The following is a 24,681-nucleotide window of genomic DNA, read 5'->3' as shown; positions in this document are numbered from 1 at the left end:
AGACGACGCTATCTGGAACTGCTGCCATGAGGACTGCATGTGAGCACAGCACAGTAGATACGGAACGTCCAATACAAAGTCCACCACACAGTGGGTCACAGTCTGTGAAGTCTACTACAAACTCACTTCAGGAAGCCTCAGGCCCTCAATCAACAAGTCAGCTCAGAATGTCCATGGAAAGGGATACGATCAAATAGCAAATTTGCCCTACAGAACTCCAGAGAGACCAGGAACTCCCGCCTTGAGTTCTGCAGAAAACCAGAAGGATGGCAATGATATACACAGGACAAACCCTGCCCAAAGACTATCAATAGCCAGGCATCTAACTTGCAGGTATCAGGCTTGAGTTTTCATCTCTAGAAAAGCTGCCTGAAGAAAAGACTCTTACACTGTAGCATTTGGTTCCATTCTCAAAGGCTGACACTTCGCTTCAGGTGATCAACTCCTACTGAACCCTGCAATGAGCAAGCCCAGTTCAAGAATACGAGCTTCTAATTCAATTCTGTGCTTCATACTTAAGTATGTATAGACAAAGTTCACCAAAGACTTGAGGAATGCGCTAACTTGAGGAAGCCTCTTGCATGCAAGAGTGTACAAACCAAAGAAGCAGGACAAAGGACTGTCCCATTAGGGGAAAGACTGCTGGTAACGGAGCCGCTGTTCAGTGGCTCAGCCGTGTCCCACTCCGCCACCCCACGGACCGCAGCATGCCAGGCTTCCCTGTCCTTCACCATCTCCCGGAACACGCCCCACAACTCCTTCAGTAGACAGCACTAAACTACTTTCTAAACCGGTCATCCACAGTTACCTTCCCAAAAGAGGAGAGGATTTCACTCTGATACACTTCAATACTTCTTATGTTTTTGGTCATTCAGATGTATATTTTTTGAAGCACATGCGAAGTTTTCAGACTATTCTATTGTGTTGTTTTGCTTTCTTACTGATTTCCACTTTGCGGTCACAAGTGTGGCAAATACCTTTTCCCTTCCTGTGGCTTGCCATTTTGGTCTTTAATGGTGTCTTAAGATGATTTAATTTAACCAGACTGAATTGAATTAAATTACATATAATTTTAATGCAGCTGTCTTAAACGAAGTCTTTCTCCATCCCAAGGTCATCAAGACACCCTTCCTTCTGTATTAACTTTCAGCAGCTTTACTGTCATGACTTTCTCATTTATGTCCACAGTGTGCCAGAAAGTGATGTCCGGATGAAAAAACCACCTCCTCTTCTCCTGTTTTCTCTCGTGGATACCCAACTGTCCCACGTGTTGCTGAAGAGACTATCCTTTCCCCCGATCTACAGTGCAATGCTATTTCTTGTCGTAAGTAACATCTATACATGTTTATATATGGGTCTACTTCTGGGTTCTCTTATTAATCTACTTGGCTCAGTATCTCACTATCATTTAATGTAACTTTATTTTCAAAACCTTAATACGCAGGATAGCATGTTATTTCACCTTGCTCCTCTTTCAAAGGTGTCTCAGTCTTTGTGTGTCTATACAGATTTCAGAAATAGGTGGTCAATTTCTAAAATGATTCTAGCAATAACTTTCATTGGGATATTATAACAATATTCAGGATCATGAATGTGGCATAATTTTGTCATTTGATTAGGTGTTTTTGATTTCTCTCAGGAATACAAAGCTTTCTTAGTGTGCCTTTGTTTTTGTTAGATTTATTCCAAGACATTTGGGGCTTCATTTTTGCTACTGTAAATCATATTTTTATTTCATTTTTGTTTTTTTACATGTGAAATCATAATTCATCTTTTTATATCATACAGTATACCCAGCAACTCTGTTTCTTCATTCTAATTTTTCTGTAGATTCTTTTGGATTCTTCTGGTGAAGATTCATAACACTTGCAAATAAGAAAAAAGAAAAAATATGTAACTGTCAAATCATATTTTTAATTTCTTTTCCTGGCCATCCTTACAGCACTGGCCAGCACATCTTGAGTTCAAAGTCAAATAAGCTATATTATCTTTGACTCGTTCCTGATTTCAAAAATGAAGTTTTCAGTAGTTCACTATGAAGTCTGAAGTTGTCTGTCTACACTTGAACAGATGAAGAAAATTCCATTCTATTCCCTAGTTCACTAAGAATTTTTATTTTTAGTCACGAGAGGATGTTTAAATGTATCACACTTTTTCACCATCTATTAAGACAATCGTATTTCTCCTTTATTCTGGTAACACAATGGATTATAATTCATTATCAAATGTTAAACCACCCTTATAGTTCTACAATAAACTTGATCATGATGCATTATCTTTTATTATAAATCACTAGGTTTAGTTTGTTAGCACTTCTTGGTGACAATTTTATTTTTTAAATTTACATTCACAAATGGAACTGGCTTGTAATTTTCCTTTTTCATGTTTCTCGGGGTTTAGGCATCACGATTGTTCTAGACCCATAATGTGCTGGGATGTAATCCCCTTTTTCAACTCTCTGTTCAGACTTTTAACCACAGCACATAGCCAATTTTTCTAAATATTCCATGGGTGTTCATGAGACATCCTTGGCAGTCCAGTGGTTGGGACTTTGTCTTCCAATGCAAGGGGTGCAATTTTGCTCCCTGTCTAGGGAGCTAGGATCCCACATGCCTTGGGGCCAAAAAGCCAGACTATAAAGCAGAAGCAATATTGTTAACAAATTCAATAAAGACTTCAAAAATAGTCCATATCAAAAAAATCTTAGGAAAAAAAAGCAGGCGAACTCTTCTGTGACTAACTTTTGTCTACTTCTTTCAGTTCTATTTGCTTTACACAATTAGAAACTGTGTTGGTATATACAAAATTATATTCTTCTGTCATTGTGAAGTGGTCTTCTTTTTCTCCAGTAGTACCTTTTGCCCTTGAGCCTACATATATTAAGATATAAAGATATTTATTAAGATATTAAATTCTAAGTTTAAACTTATTTTCATACTGAATTTCCAACTGAGGTAATTTTCAATTTCATTAATTCTCTCTTCAAAAGCTTTGAGTCTTCTGTTAAACCTATTACTCCCAGTTAAGGAATTTTTCAGTTAGACTTTTCTTTTATACTTCCTATTTCCCTAACACACTCAGTCTGACTCTTCTTTCACAGCTCCCATTACTCTGCCGTATTTCTCCAACTTGCCTTTTGTCTCCATACACACAGTAAGCATAACTTTTATAAAGTCTGGGTCTAATAATCCTACTATCTAGAGTCTTGATGAATGTGTTTCTTTTGTCTTGTTTCTTCAGATTTTTGTTAACATCATCTTTCATTCTTTGTGTGTTTGCTTGTTTTCTAGTGTGTGCCAGACAATGTATTTACTAAACAGCTTACTGAAATAATATAAGGCCTGCTGCTGCTGCTGCTAAGTCATGTCAGTCGTGTCCAACTCTGTGTGACCCCATAGACGGCAGCCCATCAGGCTCCCATCCCTGGGATTCTCCAGGCAAGAATATTGGAGTGGGCTGCCATTTCCTTCTCCAGTGCATGAAAGTGAAGTCGCTCAGTCGTGTCCAACTCTTCACGACCCCATGGACTGTAGCCTACCAGGCTCCTCTGTCCATGGAATTCTCCAGACAAGAGTACTGGAGTGGGGTGCCATTGCCCTCTCCAATATATAAGGCCTAAGGTAATGTTATCTCTCTCCAGAGGGAGTATGTGTCAGCTTCTGCCAGGCACCTATTGTTAACTAGCAACCTAAGATCACCTCAATACAATTTTGCTTACTGAGGCTGACACAATTTTGATGCTGACATGCAAAGTCTGTAAAGGCCTAGGAAAGTAGTTCACTCTTACCTCTAGAATGCACACCCATCAGATTCCTACCCAAAGCAAAGACTGGAGATGGGAAGGAGCTTACATAGATGAGACCTATGTCCCCCAAAGCTTAGCCTCTCAGCTGTCCTCTCCAGATTCAAGAAACACACCTAGAGGAAAAGGAGTTTCACAAAGCCAGGCTTACATTCAAGCTTGATTCTCTGTCCTTCCAAGAATCCTGAATTAGCAGTTCTTCACAATCTTGCTAGGTCTCTGATGCATTCAGGCAGATGTCTGTTTTTTGTTTTTTTTCCCCCCTTCTGTGTCCTATTTTACTGAAACTGTTCAGCTGGTCTGAACTACCCTTAGTATCTAACAGAGAAGTCCACAAAATTTTTAAAAAGGCTGCCTTTAAATCTAAGTAGATCTAGAAGTGACTAATTTCAGGCAGTACAGGGTAAAAATATATTAGAATGAGGGTCTGAGAAAGAGAAAAAGACACCGACCACAGAAAATCTATCAACAGGCCTTGCTAACCCCTATCTTTATATACAGTCACAGAGTCACAGATTCTCTAAACTTCACTCCTTCTTCTCTCCTCAAACAACCTGAACAGAGACAAGAATTTCCACATTCTATGCCTCACTGACTATTTTTCAGTAAAATAGGAAACAACCTTTCATTTTCAAATTCAACTTAATGAAATATGTATCCATGGTCTGCTACTCAAAGAGTCAAATAGATGCCTGAATTTTTTTTTTTTTTTTTTTTAAGGAGAAAGGGGAGGAGGAGAAAGAGGAGAAATTCTCCTTGCTCTCAAGAAATCTGTGAAAATGACTTTATTCTGTTTGGTACCTTGACTGTTAAAATAAGTAACCTTTGCCAGCTTTTTCTCTATTACAGTTGTGCTCTATACAGATCTTTCTCTGAAGTAATTCACACAGAGAATATACCTTGTATCTGAAACAGCCAAAGAATGTGTGGGAAAATGCGGCATGAATGAAGGCACTTCAGCATGTCCAGTAACTAACATGTAACTTTTAATCTGCACTCTCTGTCAGCGTGGTCGGCTCCACTCCTGATACACAAACCCTAAGGAGGACATCTTTGGCACACTCTATTCTTTTCATATATTAAATCTCTTGTGCTGAAACCACAGCATTACATAGAAAAGATTTTCTGCCATAGCTAAGTAATACTCCCAATTATTATTCACTAAATAAAAAATGTTTTAAGCCAGTCAAACATATTAAATCCATAACAAAATTTTCCTAACCTTAAAAATGAACCAAACTCTACTGCACCACAACCAGCACAAAAACAGCTCAAATGTGTTCAAGTGCATACCACTGGGACTCAAATATAATCGAAACCATCAAGGTCATCCTTCTCAAAATGGTGTAAGTAGAGAATGAAAAAAATTAATCACAGCAGCTGCTTTGTCTACTGCAACCAATTTCCAAGTTAATATTATTTGCCTTGCATTAAAATTCATTGTGTTGATTTATCATGCTAGTTCTGCAGCTTCATTCAATTAAAACAATGTCACAACACATTCAAAGAAAATCATTTCAAACAGCCTAAGCTAACTGCAAAATTTAAAGGCCAAAAGAAAGAAGAAAAGAGAGGGAAAAAAAAAAAAGACATTCATTAACCCTACTGTTTAAGTACAGACCTCTCTGTGGCTTACCAATTATATCTCTCTCAAGTGGCATGTTAATTTCTAAAGAAGAAGTTAACAACAATCATGTCTAATGCTATTTGTTGCTGCTGACTTAATTTTAAATAGAAATTAGTTCTCTCAATGACAAAACAAAGTATTATAACAAATCTTTCCACTAACCTTTTAAGAAATGTACAAAGATAAAATCTTTTGTGGCATACTATCAAATTGTAATAAAAAATGATTTCCAAAAGCATTCATTTCAGTGAAACGCTTCTAAGACATGTTTAATTTCTGCTTAAAATTTTGGAAAAACAATTTTAAAAAGAAGATGCACTTCTTTGGATTGCTTTTTGCACAATAAACTGATGCTCTGTTTTTAAATATTTTGTCTAGTATAGCTAAGGTGATCTTAAGTTCAGTTCAGTCGCTTAGTCATGTCCAACTCTTTGTGACCCCAAGGACTGCAGCAGACCAGGCTTCTCTGTCCATCACCAGCTCCCCGAGTTTGCTCAAACTCATGTCCATTGAGGTGGTGATGTCATCCAACCATCTCATCCTCTGTCGTCCCCTTCTCCTCCTGCCCTCAATCTTTCCAAGCATCAGGGTCTTTTCCAATTTTAAGTTAGATATTTATAAACTTTACATCATATCATGTAAGCAACATAGTAAGTATCAAACACATACACACAAATGTGTATTTCTTGATAAAGTCTTCTGTTCGGCAGATAAACATGGACCACTTCTAATGTAGTCAACACCAGTAACCCATCTTATGCAAATATGTAAGATGAGAGAAGAGTTGTGACTACTTAGCAATACAACTGTTTCTAATTAAAAATACCAGAATATCTTGTTTGATTTGATTTATAGTTTCATTGATTTGATTTATAGTTTCATTGACTCGACTGATGACAGTAAAGGAGAAAAGGTTAACAATGCAGATTAAATTTAAAAGTTTGCTGCATCTAAAGTCCACTGTGAATAGCACAGCCTTCTTCCAGTATTTGAAGTCATTATCCAACTCAGCAAACAAACTGCTTGCACATTTATGAACAATAAAGTTTCAACACACGTCTCATGATTTTCACTTTCATCTACTCACCAACGTAAATGAAAATACCAACCAATATTCATGTCAGAACTATCCCAACTGAAACCAGTATGGCCAGAGATACAAGAGTTCAGGAAAAAAAAAAAAATCAACGAAGTCTTCTGTTTAAAAAAAAAAAAAAGACTATATCAAAATGTCATGTACTTTTGGAGAGACAGATGTCTTATCCCTTCTCTATCTTCAAGTTAATTCTAGATAAGCAGCCAAATATGTCTTCTTAAGGTACATAATTACTACAGGAACCATTCTGCAAACCATTCGTATATTAGGCCTTCATACACATCTGTTGGTGGCACAGGACATGTAAGAAGAAGCATTTACACCAACAAATGTAAAAGTGAAGAAAAGTAACCAATAATAACCAAAATATTAAAATTATAGCATATGAATTTGGATATCCTAAATCATGTCAAGTCTTTCTCTTTTGAGTATGAATATAATTTGCAAAGAGGAGGAAACCATTCAAAACAAACTCAGGTTAATAAGATGATGATTATTCTTTAGGAAGCTATAACAAGTACTTATAAAAACAAAAAATTATCTAATCAATTAAAATAAAAGATATGACGGCAATGAAAGCCAACAAGGGTTTGATGACACAAATAGAGGACAGGATCTTTGAAAGTGTAAGGTCCAAACACTTAACACACAAGGCCTTTTAAAAGACCCCTAGCTACTTTTCAAACCTTTATCTTTGCTTTTAGCCTTCTGTTCAGAAACATGTTGTTCTCTAAAACAGCGGGGACTTTGAATTTTTGTTCCCTGTAATACTTTCTTTCTCACCAAACACGTCAAATTCTCATTTCATAGTATTAAGCTCAAGTGGTCCTTCTGTGACTTCCTTGGTTGTTGACTCCTAGAGATGGCTGTTTTCCCCCAAGTGAGGACCCGCCTCTTAAAGCCCTCCAGTCTCACCATCTGCAATAATCTGCATGTCTTTACAGGGCATTCTTTGAAATTAGAAAGTCGCACCATGCGCGCATGTGTGTGTGTGTGTGTGTGTGTGAATCCACAGTGCCTCACACATATACAGTACAGAGAAGAGATTAACACAGGCAGCACAGGAACATTCCAAAAATTTATTAAACGGAAGCCTGTTTTCAGAATAAAATCCAAATGAGATTTAATGATGTCACAGAAAAAACTGTTATTTCCCACCCACAAAAATGAGTGGCCAGGATCAAGTGGTATAACCATGGACTACTCCACACCCCATTTTCATTCACCAACTTTGGAGCGAAGAGGGTTAGGATTAAGAAGATTCTGTTACTGACTGTTTCACTCACTCCCAGGAGACACTGCTCTCCCAAAATGGGCCAAAAAAAGATCAGCACCTTGACCTTTCCTGTAACATCTAATACCCAACAGCCCTGAGGAGCAGGTTTCTCTCTAATGATGCTTCAATATGGAAGCATCATGAGCGCAAGGACTATGTCATTCAACATTTCTTAGGTGTTGAGTACACCTACGACGTATGTTCTACTATGAGTGTTCCATAAAAGTCAACGTCGATGCTTGGCACTTTAGCCACACTGAAAAGTGAAAGAAAGTGAAAGTGGCTCAGTTGTGTCCAACTCTTTGCGAACCCATGGACTGTATAGTCCACGGAATTCTCCAGGCCAGAATACTGGAGTGGGTAGCCATTGGGGATCTTGCCAACCAGGGCTCAAACTCTCCTGCATTGCAGGCGGATTCTTTACCAGCTGAGCCACAAAGGAAGCGCAAGAATACTGGGGTGGGTAGCTTATCCCTTCTCCAGTGGATCTTCCCAACCCAGGAATGGAACCGGGGTCTCCTGCATTGCAGGCGAATTCTTTACCAACTGAGCTATGAGGGAAGACTTACCTGCATTAAGTCACTTAATCCTCACAACAACACTAGAAGGTAGTTATCATTATCATCTCCATTTAATACATTCAAGGTTACAAAAGTAGTCCCAATCCAGAACACCTAGAGTCAAGACACTTCTTCATCAGTATAGCATAAAGCCTCTCTGCTGAAGACTCTGATTCTACCAGGTGCTCATGTGTAGCTCAAAATGTTTAGCACAAAGTCTAGAAAAACCCTCTTCAGATTCAAGTTTACTTTCACAATGAGCCCAAATATAATTTATTTTCCACATACATCACAGAACATACCATTACCATACTCCTTTCACATGACCACCCCTTTTCAATATTCTCATGTCTGTTACTGACTAGGATCAACAGTCACATCCTTTGTACCTTAACCAAACCTTTCACATGAATGAAAACTTCTACGTGATCATCACTTTATCCACATAATTCAATGGCAAATATGCATAAACTTCAACAAAAGACACACACGGAGAGAACAGTACAATTATTTGAGTCAACACTGAGCTTACAAGTGTTACCTCAGACCCTGCAGATAAGTCTGGGAGATCAAATATTTAGTAATCCTGAGTATGTATTGATTATGAATACAGCCTAAGGCTCTTTGAAACTGGTTTCTTAAATTTTGGTGCATAAATATCACCCTCATACAGTGCTCCAAAAGTACTAATTCAGCTCTTAAGAAAACCTGCTCTTCTGGGGCATAAATTTTAGTTACATTTGACTTACTGGTAACTTACGCTACCCTTGCTTCAATGTTCCTAAATTGTTAAGAACAAACTCAGTTCACAGTGATTTTCAATTATTCTAAGTGATTTTCAATTATTAAATTCTATTAATACAGTACATTTACCACCTCTTACTCTTTGTTCCTCTACAATATTATCCTCCACATGTAACAGACTACAAAATCTTAAGATTTTAATCTGTCCCCCTGTCTTTGTTCCAACTGTCACTGCCATTCTTCAGGCCCTTGCTACTGAATGATATCAAAATTTTACAGTTTTATACTCATATCTCCTCTGTAGCCTTCCTGTTACTAATCATTTCTCAAATTCTGCTTTTTTCTTTTGTTTAATCTGTCCTTAAAACTGCAAATTTGTACTGCTCTTATATAATCTTACAAATAAAAAGGCAAAAAAGTAATCAATCACTGTTCTATAACTCCAAGCTATTCAACAGTGATAAATTTTTTAAGCGCAATCAATTCCTTACCAAGTAAAGAAGAAGAAATTATCATGCCAATATGAAACATAGAGATGGCCAAATTCATGCTAGGCAGGCTACTTACTGATACTGTTTGTGAACTTAGGGAAAGCTTCCTGGTGGCTCAGACGGTAAAGACTCTGCCTGCAATGCAGCAAACCAGGGTTCAATCCCCGAGTCAGGAAGATCCCCTGGAGATGGGAATGGCTACCCACTCTAGTATTCTTGCCTGGGAAAACCCATGGACAGAGCAGCCTGGTAGGGCCTCCCCAGTGGCTCAGAGGTAAAGAATCCGCCTGTAATGCAGGAGACCTGGGGTTCCATCCCTGGGTCAGGAAGATCCCCCGGAGGTAGGCCTGGGCAACCCACTCCAGTACTCTTGTCTAGAAAATCCCATGGACTGAGGAGCCTGCAGGCTATGGTCCATAGGATCGCAGAGAGTGACACACCAGTGAAGTGACTGAGCAACGCACGCATTATAAGCAAAACTTAGATTTCAGGAAGTTCCTAATTTATTATAAACTATTTTGTTCTAAAGGGATGGGTTTACTGAGACATATAACATACTTAACCAAAGAAATAATTAAATTTAGTTCTATGGCTAATCATTAAAAAGTTCTATTTTAATGTTCACAGGGTAAAACTGCATCACTTACGTCTCCTGCCATTGGCAGGAGGGTTCTTTATCACCAGCGCCACCTGGTAAGCCCAAAAGTTAAGACAAATTCTATCAAAAGCTACAGTAGTTTTCTGCTCAAACTCAAACCAAAAGAAGGTATAAATAATGAGTTCATTCACTCACAAAATAAACTTAGATCATCTATGTTAAGCAGGCACAAAAACGGGTGGCCAAGCTCAAAGGATATAACTGTGGACTACTCCACACCCCATTTCATTTTTTACCAACTTTAGAGGGGACAGGATTAGGATTAAGAAGATTCTGTTACTGACTGTTTCACTTACTCCCAGGAGACACTGTTCTCCCAAAATGGGCCAAAAAGAGATAAGCACCTTGACCTTTCCTGTAACATCTAACACCCAATAGCCCCGAGGAGCAGGTTTCTCTCTAATTTTTCTATTCCTTTGATTACTTCAGTGAGATATGGAGGTTAACGCCTGTGATGAGGTTACCATCTAATTCCTTAAGACCTCTGTCACAGTAATTTTAACCAAGTAGATCCTAACAATCTCTTTTCAAATAAGATAAATCACAGGCAAAATTTTTCTATCTCAACTGAGTTTGGAAAACATTTGCTTACAAGTAATTATTCTTCCCTAAAAACTCCATCTTTTAGCTTGTTCTTCTACACACTAGTCCTTTTTAATATCAAAATGTTGCTCACAAAAGAAAGCATTCCTATTTTAAGACAAGACTGCTTATTTTAAAAATCGTTAAACTTTGAAAAAATTTAAACCAAACAAAACTAGTTTTCAGACTGTCTTGAAATCCTTTTTGGAATAATTTCCATTAACATCCTAAGAAATTTAGTATATCTCAGACCACAAAGAGCCTATTAAATATCTGGTACACAGCAGGCCTTTGAAATACCCTTGCAGAGTGAAATAAAAATGAAACTTGAAAACCAAGTTTTATGAAACTGACCTTCACTGAATTGATCTGTTTAAAGCTCTAAGTCAACAATAATAGTCTCTCTTCCTAAAACTTAAAGACATGCTCTATATTATCAAATTGTACTGCTAAATTACAAACTCCAATAGGTTAGTATGTAATCTGAAACATTTTACACTATTCAATAAAAACATATATCTAACCTTCAAATCAACAGTCTATCCCTAAGAGGTTCCTGTATAAAATACCAAAGAGAGATGTGCAGATGTTTTTATTTTCACTTATAATTAAGATCATATCTTGCCAAATATCAAGGTTTAACCTAGGTTTTGGAGAGAGAGACTTGGCCGATCATTAAATTTTTACTTACTGTCCATTAGTTTCTCAGAACAACGAAAGACGAAAGTAGCTTATATCGAGTCTTTCAACACAGTAAGAAAGCCACAAGAGTCAAAGGAACAAAGGCTTAAGTAAAGATAAACAACTGCATTGATCTCTTCTCCCCTCTCATAATTCCTCCAAAACAAAAGTCAGCTCAGCAGCCATTCTGCAGATCTTAAGAAACTGATCTGACCAGTAACTCCATACCAACTCAGAAGCTATGACTAGCCAAATTTTATCTGCAAGTCCAGAAGAAATAAACTGAAAAGAAATTTAAAACTTATGTTCCACCATTAACATAGATTATTATTAGGAGCTAGACCCGGGTTCGATTCCTGAGTCAGGAAGATCCCCTGGAGAAGGAATAGGCTACCCACTCCAGTGTTCTTGGGCTTCCCTTGTGGCTCAGCTGGTAAAGAATCTGCCCGCAATGCGGGAGACCTGGGTTTGATCCCTGGGTTGGGAAGATCCCCTGGAGAAGGGAAAGGCTACCCACTCCAGTATTCTGGCCTGGAGAATTCCATGGACTATACAGTCCATGGGGTCGCAAAGAGTCGGACACGACTGAGCCACTTTCACTTTCCATAGAGAGTACCGTGAAAAACATTATAAACCCACATTATTAACTAGCGTTGTCATGTTGAAGTCCTACAAGCTGGAAAAAATATTTGAAAGGGCATTTACCCATCTTACAATCTGTGTAAACACACTGACAATATATGTCCTCATGACAGCTTAGATCCAAGACAAACCTTTCAAAGCTGTAACTGTTCAAAATTAAGACCCATTTTTAAAACATCAGAAAGTCAAATTATCTTCATAAAAAATTTCTGGGAAAAGTCTCACTACAACTTAATCATAACACGCCTGAAGCTAAAACAGTTTTGCAATATATCTGTTCACATATACACTAGGCTAACTAAGGCACCAGACAGCTAGACGCGCCAACGTGTGGAACGTACTCTACCACTCTGGCACACCCTATAAAACCTTTTCTCAGAACACAGAAACGATGACCAGGCAACCTCAATGACACAATTATTACTGACTCACTGAAACACAACATCTTTTACTTTTATCAATCAGAGTTAACTTCATTCACATACTGTTTATATGATCGCCATGGACTCAAACAAGTCCTTTCTTAAAAACTGGCCAAACCAACGCTATGATGTGGCCTATGTTTAACTTTAATCTTCACTCCTGTTTGTCCTTTTATGAAAGTATGATAAATAGTCTTAAAGGATTTAATGCAACAGCTTTTCTCTTTCATACAACACTGTGGGCTCCTTTAAGGATGGGGATTTTTTCCTTACTCATGATCACAAGAACCATACTGAGTGCACTATCAAATATCATATATTTGTTATCTTCATTACTCTAAATAATTCTATGAAAGAAACTCGATGATCTTATAGACAAGGAAACATCCTAAAGTTAACATTCTAAAGTTCAAAGTCAGTGTGGTAGTCTCAATTATTGTTCCAGTCCCTTCTCATGTGGACGGAGTGACTTGATAAAACAGTTCATCACCCTCAGCACTGCTGACATTTGGGGCAGGAGAATTCCTTGTTGTTGGGGCTGTCTTGTGCGCTGTCGGATGCCTAAGAGCATCCGTGGCACCTACCCTCTAAATGCCACTAGTACTCCCTTCAAGTTGTGACAACCAAAAACAGCTCCAGAAATTGCCAAACGCCACCGAAGGGCAAGATCCATCCACAGCTGACAACCATCAAGCTAAGGGAATGTTGGCTGAGGGAGAACGTGTAGAGGTCTTTCATGTATTTAAGCAATTTGGCTCGGCTCTGCCACTCCAGTCACCTACCGGGAGAAGAGCTTGCCCCAAGCAGCTGCTGCCCCTTTGGGCAGAGCCTAGCAGGAAATAAAGGCAACTGAAACACGCACAGCTGGCCCAGGCCAAGCTGGCTAAACTCAATCCTCAGAACTCCAGCACACACAGTATAGACTAAATAAAGAGCACAGAAATCAATACTTACTGTTTTAAGCCACTGAGTTTTAGGACAGCTTACATAGAGCACTGCTGTGGCAACTGTTGACAAATACAGCCACTAAAGGAGTAAGCCAGGATTCAAAACCTGACTCACAAACCCACTATTATCTCAACTGTATCAGGCAGCTTTCTTTACTGAATTAATATCCCCACCTCCAGGATGTGCTTAATACTAGCAGAGATGCAATACAATCCACTTTATCAATAAGTATAAATACTGATAGTTAAATTTGTAAAAAATTTTCAATACATTTCAACAAGCTATTCATATTACCTTCTCATTCCCACACCATTAAGCCACTGATTCAAAAAACACTGTGGACATAATACAGCACAATCTCATTTCTCAAACACTGAATCTAAGGCTTCCTTCTCTTATCAGTCCCAGAGTTATACACAGCCAAAACCAAAACAATATCTCCAAATTTACACTTTTATAAATAAGTTGCTATATGTAAACTTAAAAGACAACTTAAAAAAGTTCAGCAGTATTTAAAAGACTGAAGCTTGCATACAGATACACACAACAAATACTTATTGTACAGCTACCGTTTACCAGACACTGTCCCAGGCAGTGAGACTATAAAAAAGGAAAACATCCCCACCCTCCTGGAGCTTAATTCTGGCAACACCTACACAGCATTATGGCGTTTTCCAAACATCTTACATGTACTAATTCACTTATAAGTCCTCACAAGCCTGAGAGAGACTACCTCTATACAGAGATGAAAAAACTAATGACTGGATTTGCCCAAAGTCACAATACAAGCATTAGGGCCAGCCAGGAGTCTGAGTTCATATATTTGGACCCCGATACTACACTGCCCCTTTGAAGCTTTAATAAAAGCATTTTCGAGTCAAAGAGCATGAGTTCACTGACAAAATCAATTCCTCATACAAAAGGAGGAGGTAAGAGAAACGCATATATAATGATCTCTAAGATACATTAAGAAAAACAGGAATAAGAAAAACACACACTTGTTTCATTGTGACCAATACCTAATTCGTAATTCTGAAATAAAAATATTTTCTATACTGCCAAAATCTGACACTCGTTTCATTTTATTATTTAATGATGAGATACAGTTCCTAATACAGACTACAGCATAGTTACTATTCATTTGGTATGTATTGATAACCTCAAAGAGAAACTCCATGCAGACTCCAACTCTGCCAAATTCTTTTAAAGGAAATTTAAAATCAAGGTATTAAAAAACTGGTCTGAAGGAACAAAATGGCTTATATCTATTTCTCTCCTATAAACCACTGAATTTCTCATTTAAAAAGCTTTGATAAAATAGATGTTTTTGGGTGCCAGGAATTACCCACAACTCATACACCACCTGCCTCACTAACACGCCTACATATGGATGTCTGACTTCAAACTCAGCTCTAAGTCAGAAATGTGAAGCCCCAACCCCAGACCTGCTCTTCCCTCAGTCTTTCACAGCTCAGGAATTGGTGACTGTTACTTCAACCAATCAAAATCTCCAAGCTATTCCTCTGAGTTTTCCCTCACCCCTCATATCCAATCTGCCAGCAAGTCCTACTGGCTCTTAAGTTATCAATTATGTAGCATCTGAGTATTTATTTTTAAGTCTGCTTGGTCAAATTCCTCCTCTGCCCGCAGCTGGTCTCCCGGCTGTCAGTATCACCCATTGCCTTTCTCCACACAGAAGGCAGAAATCAGCTATTAGAACCTCACTGAGCCCGCAGCACTCCCCAGCTCTCCATTCCACATTGAGTAGCATCCAAAACCTCTACAGGATAGGCACTCCGCTAACTTTCTAACCTCGAATCTCCCCACACTTCCCAAGCACGCTCACTGAACTGCTGATCTCTCTGCCTAAAACGTCCTTCCCCAGACGATCTGAACGCCCTCCCCCATCGCTCTACTCATGTCTCCGCACTCCCTTCATCTTACAGAGATGCCTCGACTGTAAACACATAGCCACTATGCATCTCCTTTTTCCCACAGCACGGACAGGACCTAAAGAAAACATCCACTTGTTTCCTGTCTGTCCCTACTACTGTGATGCCTGCTCCTCAAGAGTTCACTACCCCCATCTGCCTCCTGAAACAACGCCTGGTAAGAGGACCCTACGTGACAACCTGTGAGCCTGGCCTAGGATGACAACCTACACAAAGGAGAGCAGTGCTTCCCAAGCCTCGGTGTGCATGGGGATCGTCTACATGGCTTGGAAGGCAGACTGCTGAGCTTTGGCCCCCGAGTTGCTGATTCGACTAGTCTGGGCTGAGGTTTGAACATTTACAAGTTCCCAGGAGGTGTGGATACTATGGCCCCAGGACCACATTTTGAGAATCATTGAACCAGACATTGTTTCACTCCAACACATCTGTCAGCAACTGAAGTTGACCATGACAATGAATCTCAACTGGTGGAAAAGGACAGGAATATAGTAAAAAGGTGCCTCCCTTTGGATCCACAACATAAAACACATTTCTTCTGACTTAGAGGGTTATACAGGACTTGTGTCTTTTAAGTAATGCAATATAAACACCACTCCCTACATGGCATTTTTTGGTAAGAATGGGGATCAGGCAAGTTAAGGTTATATTCTCTAACACAGTCTCACGCTCTTACATAGTCTATATTAAAGACTAGTGCAGGATCTTTATCCTTTAAACAAGCAGATGAGAAGGTCGCTATCTTTTAAAGAGATAATGAAACACAAAAGTAGTAGACGTCAACTGGGATGGACAGCTGCCCAAATCACAATTTACCATCCCTAAAAATAATCCAATACCCAGGGTGGTCTAGGTTATGTCAGTTAATCCCAGGCCTTACTCATAGCAAACTGGCCAAAAATACATTCTCTCTCCTAAGAATATGAAGTTTGAAAATAAAATCTGAGAGGCATGATGCCAAATTATGTAGCACATGGAATGCTGCTCAAAGTTACATGGCAGCCGGGATGGAAGCAGAGTCTGAAGAGAATTTATACATGTGTATGTATGAACTACCACAATATTATTAAATGGAAGTTAAAAACAGAAAAAGACCAAGGCTCTCAACAGGGAAGGTCTGAACTTCCACCACTGAGGTTCTCAAACCTGCCCTGGCTCCTGTCTTATACACAGCTTTGTTCTCCAGCTAGTCCTTTAGCCCTTAGTGTGACACCCAATTATCTTCCAACAAACTCTCTTTTGCCTACATCATCCAAAATTGCTTATATATTTGCAACAAAAATACTTATTTTAAAAAAAGAGTAAATGGATTAACTTGTAAGAAAACTGTATTATTAATAGAAATGCACCTTATGTAATATCAACATTTTCCCCCTATCAACTCGACATTTATTTCCAATCTCCAAACTACGCTAGTATCCACGTAATCAATGCATCTTAGACTGCACACCACATTTTTGACTTCACAATATCAACTCCTTCTTGCACTTCCTTTCAGCAAAGCCCTCCGAAGCTCCGCAGAAGGACACCAACTTGCCTCGGTGTGCTCAGCAGCTGCTGGGTGCCTACTGCGTGCCAACACTGCACGCACTGGGAACACGAGTGAATGACAGGAACCAGGTTCTTAGGTGCCTTATACTCTGCTGCGGTGAGACATTAAAAAAGCTAGACAGTAAGTGCTATTGCGGGAAAATAGAGACATATGTGACATAATAGTAACCAGATTGCTTTTATATTAAATGGTCAGAGGAGGCCTCTCTAAAGTGATATTTAAGCTAAAATCTTAATGACAAGAAGCAGCCAGCCGGTTAAGATCAATGCAGAGAAAACATAAAGGTACTTGGGCTGGGAACAGACTTATTCATAACAGCCAGTGGGACTACCGGGTGTTGAGGAAGAAGGAAAATCATTTAAGATGAGGTCATAGATAGAAAGTACCGTATCACGTAAGGGCTGTGTAACAAAAGGCAAAGAGTTTTGAGCCTTTTACAATTTAATTGTATAGTATAAGGAGGCTATCCAGGACAGGATACTCAGAGAATAGCTGAGCAAGGAACTAAGATGAAAATAATTATAAACAGCGGTTATGATAAAAATTTTAGCACCGCAAGGAACCCTGGCTATCCCAGTCTGGCCGCCCCTCGCCGTACTGAAAGGATGACGCTGCTTCTTCGGAGGTCAAATCAAAGACAAGCACCAGCTGTACCTGGTGCTTTCTGACATTCAAGCCAAAGCTCTTTCCATAATTCTTGCCTCAATTTGAAATCAAGAACTAAGTCTTTACTATGTGCATTTCCAAAGTGACACAGCAACATCCAAATGAAAATATATTTTAAAAAATAATTTTATATTATTCACACTTCTAGTCCCTCATGTGAAATTTTTTTAAAGCAGCTGCCAATGCTTACCACCAGACACATCTCTTTCCAAAGAATGTGAAGCAGGAAAAAAAGCAAAACAGAACATTGAATATAAACAGAATGTACTTACATCTGGGTATTCTTTTACAGGCACATAAAGTTTCTCTTGTAACTGAACAATAGGTCCCACAGCGTCAGGCAACTCTGCACTCCTTTTCTCTGTACTGCCATTTAATGTGTCATTGTACATGTCTTTCCGTACTCTGCTAATTTCTGTTAAAAGTAAAAATTTTAAATGTGTTAGACAAAAAAATATTCTTACTAGTCCAGGAAAAAAATAAATAAGAGGGTAAGGGAGGATTTCATTGATTAAGTGTTAAAACTTAAAGAAGTCAAGAGTTGTTGATCTATTCTGTCATTTTCTGGATTAAGTCTGTGTATAACCGAACTACAGTCTTAAATAAATTCTACCAGAAACCAAATTTACACCAAATAATATATTTTATTAAGAATAACTTCAGAGCCCAAGCTCTTATTCACTATAATACAAACCAGTTACTTTACCTAATTTCTCCATGCCTAAACAAATGATAGCTTCAGCCAAATAACTCCCCAAGAATGCCTGTCAGACAACACTAATGCCAAAGGCTCCTTTATACTTCAGAACTAATCTAGCTGAATGAAATTCAAACTGGACCACTTCCTTAGATGTTTTAAGTATCTCTGGAATACCCAAACAGAGATGTTCATTAGATACAGAGATTCAGAAGTCTGAGTGTGATACACAAACGTACTAGTTAAAGCTACAGAACAAAAAAGATGTCTTAAGGCGGGATTGGGAGAAGAAAGAACTGAATGACCCTAGGAAAAGAAAGATTTAAGGAGTAGGAAAAGAAGCTCCAAACCAAGAAGTAGTGGAGGTAGATAGGAGAACTACGGAAGAGAGGCATCAAAGAAGCTAAGAAATGACAGATTCAAGGCCAGGGTGATCGAAAGTATCAAATACCACAAAAACATGGTAAGGTAAAGGCAAAAAGAGGGGACCTTGGACTTGACTGCTAAGTCAACGTTGATACAGAAGTTGTGAGGAAAAGATGGTATGGAGATCAAACTACAGTGAGTTAATGAATGAAATACAAGAAACCAGAGATACCTAAACTCAATGATTTTTTAAAACAACTATCATGACAGTTCTCAGGTGTAAATATGATTTCTTAAAAAAAAAATGAGAAATCTATTTTAACGTATCAAGTCCTATACAAAGAAATCAATTCTTTCAAGAGTTCTTTATGTAGCTTTTACATTGTGCTAAAGGATAGGCCCCTACCTACTAGAATACACTAATAAGTAAGTAAGTAAGTAAGTGTTAGTTGCTTAGTCGTGCCCGACTCTTTGCCACCCCATGGACTGCAGCCCACCAGGCTCCTCTGTCCATGAGATTTTCCAGGCAAGGATACTGTAGTGGGTTGCCATTTCCTTCTCAAGGGGATCGTCCCAACCCAGGGACTGAACCCAGGTCTCCTGCACTGCAGGCAGATTCTTTACCGACTAAGTTGTCATTATTAACTTAGCTGAATGTTTCTCTAACCAACTCTCAATGACAGATTATGTCCTCCTCTGGGAAGAGGCTTGGGTCCATTAGTATTGATACTTAAAAATAAGATTCCAAAAGAACTAATTATTAATAAGAAAATTTAGATAAGATGAATAGGTTAAAGAATACATAAATATACAAAAATACAACTTCACCTGGATAGAGAGATACATTTACCACAACCACACCGTGTTGTATTTGTATGCCTTCCAAACATTGAATTTCAATTTACTGTTATTAAGGAACTAGCAAAAGCAAGGCAGACTTTAATTTTCTTAACTAGTTATTTACATTGTTTTCAGTTAAATAAAATCCACTGCAGTAAAAAGGCATGATCAGAGATGTTTTTACCCAGTTATATTAGTCCAACCGGTGAAAATTCTGCACTACAGTACATTTTCTGCCTCAGTGATGGCAATGTTCGTTTTATAATAAATCTTATCCCTTAACAATTTGCTTGTCAAAGTTTACCAAATGTTTATCTCTTATAGCAAGTGAACTTTTGTAAAAGAAAATCAAAAGAAGGTACCTTGTATTTAGCTACATTATAAGGGCAAGACTTGATTCTTTAAGTTCTTTTTTATACTTTTGCTTTCATAATGAAATCTTCCCCAATGATATTCAGTATCAAATCAGTGTTTATCTTAAGTTGCATATGACAGCAATTCCCAAATCAAATTTCTAGTGACCAATAATTTAAATATAAATGGTTGTTTACATAATTATGTAATTATAGCACATAATTAAGTGGAGGGCATGAGAAAAATTTAATCTAATTAAAACTGCACATATATCCTTCAGTCCAGGTCTCTATGTAGAAGCACTTTCAACATTAGCTTGTTCCATTAAAACTTCCTCTTCAAAAGCTGCCCAATTCTTATTATGAAGCTAGTAACACTCAAAAACCTGACAATAGCATAAAAGGAAAACCATAGACAAAATCTGCTTATAGATGGAGATGCAAATATCCAAAATGCACAGACATCACTGGCATAATCCACTAATGCACTAGACAAGGTGGAATTTACACCATGAATGCAAGAATAATTCAATATTTTTTTAAATCTATTAACACAGTAATACAGTTGACTGAAGAGGAAAAAGTGATTTTCAGGTAAACAAAAGTGATTTCAGTAAAATAATTTATCTAACTTAGAAAAGTCGAAATAATCAATTATAAATAAAAAAATTCAGATGACTAGATTTAAAAACAATATACCAAAAAACCCAGTAACCTATATCTATCTGACCAGATGATATAATGAAAGAAAAGATACATTTACCATTTAAGCTGTATTTCTAGAAACATTTTTTTGATTATTTAATAACTTAAAAGTTCCATGAAATTTTGTTACCTATTATATTCTTGGTTCTTCCAACAGTGGCTGGGAATACAGTGGGTCCTCAATTAATACTCAGTAAATCAGATTGATGGATGGGTGAATGGAGAGAGGAAAGAGCCAGGTTCTAGGGCATTGAAGTTAAGCAAGTCATGGTCCCAGCTCTCAAAAAATTTAGTCTAATATGGGAGGTATACAAACACAGAGGTACTCTAAGGTAGAACAACAGTAAGTAAGAGATACGGATTAGACACAAAAGCAGGCATCATCAACTCTGCTACAGACAGGGTATTAGGATCAAGAAAGAAGTCAAGAGGACAGGAGCTCTGACTTTGTTTTCTAATGACAGGAGTATGTGAAGCAAAATTACAATGAAATTATATATTCTATTTTTATTAAAATTAAAAAATATTTCTACCATGTTTATTTCAGTCTCTAAAATACATCACTCAACTTAATAATAGAAAAGAAATTACATACAAGACAGCACTAATGGAAATGAAAAGATGACTAAGAGAGTTTGGGTTCACAAGATATTTAGAATTTTCACTGTGGAGTCCAACCAGCTGAGTACTACACCTTTATCAATAGCACCTTTCGAGCCAGAAAATCATTAGCACTTCTTGGCACATTACTTATGACACTCAAGTCAGAACAAGTTCTGATGCCAGTTCTAACAATAACTGTGTCATTTTAGATGCCTCTTACTTAACCTGTCTGTGCCGGTGAAAAGTGTAAGTGAAAGTCGCTCAGTTGTGTCTGACTCTGCGACCCCATGGACTATACACTCCATGGAATTCTCCAGGCCAGAATACTGGAGTGGGTAGCCTATCCCTTCTCCAGGGGACCTTCCCAAACCAGGAATCAAACCGGGGTCTCTTGCATTGCAAGTGAATTCTTTACCAAGAGTTTGTCAGGGAAGCCCCAAAACACTCGAGTGGGTAGCCAGTACTTCATATAATTAAAGGTTGCTTATCAAATGATGGTAACTGAATCCACTGGTTTCCAACCTCACTAGGCAAAAACTCATTATTTTCCCCATAATACCAATGGTTTTAAAAGCTGACTCCAAAGCATTTCATTCTTTAAGGCTAGCAAGCAGAGCTTTTGTTAATGCTATCCTATCAAGCTGATATGATCAAAGGCAAAGTATTACAGAAACTCATCACAGGTATGGGCACGGGTAACGCTCTAATTCCTTTGTAAGCAGTGGGCTCACAGGTGTTCATTTATGAAACATACAAATGCCTCATAATGAGTATGCTTTATACGTTCTTTTGTTGCATCAAACACTACAAGATATAATGATTTTCATGTCCCCATCTCCACACTACCTTCATCAAACTACCGCAGTGGTTTAGAGAAGTAAAAGTTCAGAACCATTTGCTTACTCACCAAGTATACAAATTCCAACTACTTATAATTATTCCAAAATAACACTAATATCAAGAAAACTTGTTTTAGACATCTCTAAATTAAGTTCTCAAATGTTATAAATTTACTGAATTTTCTCCCACTCATCCCCACTCAACACTCCAAAGGTCATAAAAAAGTTCTGAAATCTAAGTGCCCTCTTCTCTCAGTTATATGACACAGTTTCATACACTCTTACTCATTTAGGTATAATTCATTTGTCTGTCTCTTTTAAAATGGAAAACCCTGTACCACACACATCCTTCCCTGACCGCCGATGAGTATGCAGCCTGAGGCTGCCTGCCTCCAGTCCCAAACACTCTGCTTCCTTTGCACCTTCAAGAACACCTTAACTGCTTTGGCGGGCACAGTGCACTGCTGACATGGTCTAAGCTAAGTTTCAACCATTCCATACTTCTACGGCTGTTTCCTTAGACAGCAGTAGACAAATTAACATTTTTTCATGGTTGCTTTCTACCAGACTAATACCTTCAGACTGATGATAATCTATCAGTTGACATTCTTAAGGGATGACTATTCTGTGAGGCAAGGATCCAACTAACTGCAATTTCATAACACACATATTTCTCTAACCTGGATATTAAATCTTCAGGCACACTTTATCAACTATTTGATGACATGTCAAGCTACAGTAGAACTGGAATCTTCCTCTGGATCCACCAGAGCTAAACAGGAAATAATCACTTCTGGAATCTAAAGGCTGTGCTAACAAGTTGAGAATATAATTTCAGCTTTGGGGAGTATTAACCTTTCTAGCAGTCAGGCTCCTCTCATTTTCCATGTTTTCTTGAATTGATACTCAGTCATCACATTTTTTTTCAAATTCCAATACCTTGAGAACTATTTTTTTATCCAGTCCTAAAAATCTGCTTTGGCTGTACTGCTTGGTCTCTTCATATTTCTCTGCTGTAATTATCCTGATATTTTCCTTTTCCAAACTAAAGCTCAATTATCGGTCAGTGAATTATGCTCCTAAGAGAAAAGCAGTTATTACACCATTCTGTTTTATGCAACTTACTAATATCTCATTGGCCTTGAGTCATTTCCCTTTCCCCTAACTCACCTATGGATTTAACTAAAAGCTTTGTTTTAAAATCATTCTTATGTTTCATTAAGCCTTAACTAACTTGGCTTTTAGCTTTGCCATGACCGCCACTTTTCCTGTATCTGAGCTACTGTCCGTACATCCCATCCGCTGCCACCTTACGATTCTGCAGTTTTGGTTTTTTGAAGTTTAGCCTCTTTACAATGTGGTGCTGGTGTCCCCTGTGCAGCAGGGAGGCAGTCTTGAGCATACACATAAATCCACTTTTCTTAAAGATTTCCACCCCATTAGGTGACCACAGCGCACTGAGTAGGTAGATCCTGTGCTGTTAGGTAGATCCTCATTAGTCATCTATTTTATACATAGTAGTGTGGCACATTCTTCTGAAATCTGAATTATCAAATTAACAGCTAATCACTCTGTGGAGTAAGTATCAAAAATATGAAAAAAATACCGGAGAACAGAAAAAATTGAGAAATCTCAATTACAAAATTAAGTAGTCATTTCCAAAGATTAAGTAGTCATTTCCAAAGATCAGTAGAAAATGCTGTGTATAAATTCATTGCTGCAAAATTGAAAGAATAAAAAATAAAATATATACTTTCTGATTTAGAATTTTAACAAAAAACTTAAACCAAGAAAACAAAGATTAGGTAATATAAAAAATTTACCACCTCAGTAGTAAAGAAAAACAAATTCTAATGATATAAATTTTGAAAAGGATTAAAAAATTATTTTCAGAATCTATAACAATACAGATTAAAAGGTAACTTTTCAGGGGGACTTCCCTGGTGGTCCAGTGGGACCATATGTCTTACAATGCAGAGGATGCAAGCTTGATCCCTGGTGAGGGAACCAGATCCCACATCCCAAGGGGCAGCCAAGTCCCCAAGCCACAACTAAGACCTACCTGCACAGCCAAAAAGAAGTAAATTTTTTTTTTCCTAAGGATGACTTTTCAAAACACTGAAAACAATCTGATGCAAACCACATGTTAACCTTAATGTTGTGTCAGCCAATTCTAATTGCCAACTGACTAAGGAATTCCTGCTGAGCGACTTCAAATCCTAAAAGATGATGCCATGAAAGTGCTGCATGCAACATGCCAGCAAATTTGGAAAACTCAGCAGTGGCCACAGGACTGAAAAGATCAATTTTCATTGAATAACAAAGAGTAATACCAAAGAATGTTCAAACTACTGTACAATTGCACTCATTTCACATGCTAGCAAGGTCATGCTCAAAATCCTCCAAAGCCAGGCTTCAACAGTATGATAAGTGAAAACTTCCAGATGTACAAGCCGGATTCAGAAAAGGCAGAGGAATCAGAGATCAAACTGTCAACATCACTGGATCACAGAAAAAACCAAGAGAGTTCCAGAAAAACATCTACTTCTGCCTTAATCAGAAAAGGCAGAGGAATCAGAGAT

General features: G+C 38.0%; 1 protein-coding gene across 7 annotated transcripts in view; it reads right to left on the bottom strand.

Annotated features, from left to right (window-relative positions):
- Positions 1 to 24,681, bottom strand: part of QKI (QKI, KH domain containing RNA binding) — a 142,359-nt gene that overhangs the window by 84,091 nt on the left and 33,587 nt on the right. For all 7 annotated transcript variants that reach the window (XR_006337952.1, XM_043888196.1, XM_043888195.1 and 4 more), the window contains exon 2: positions 17,969 to 18,111. Coding sequence is in view for 6 of the 7 variants with exons in the window: in XM_043888196.1 (XP_043744131.1) it covers positions 17,969 to 18,111 (143 nt within the window). In the remaining variant the exon portion in view is untranslated. The remainder of the gene's footprint in view (positions 1 to 17,968; positions 18,112 to 24,681) is intronic.

Source organism: Cervus elaphus, chromosome 26 (genome assembly GCF_910594005.1).
Source record: "Cervus elaphus chromosome 26, mCerEla1.1, whole genome shotgun sequence".
NCBI lineage: Eukaryota > Metazoa > Chordata > Mammalia > Artiodactyla > Cervidae > Cervus > Cervus elaphus.
Note: the sequence above shows the minus strand (reverse complement) of the source record. Positions and strands in the feature narration are given on the sequence as shown.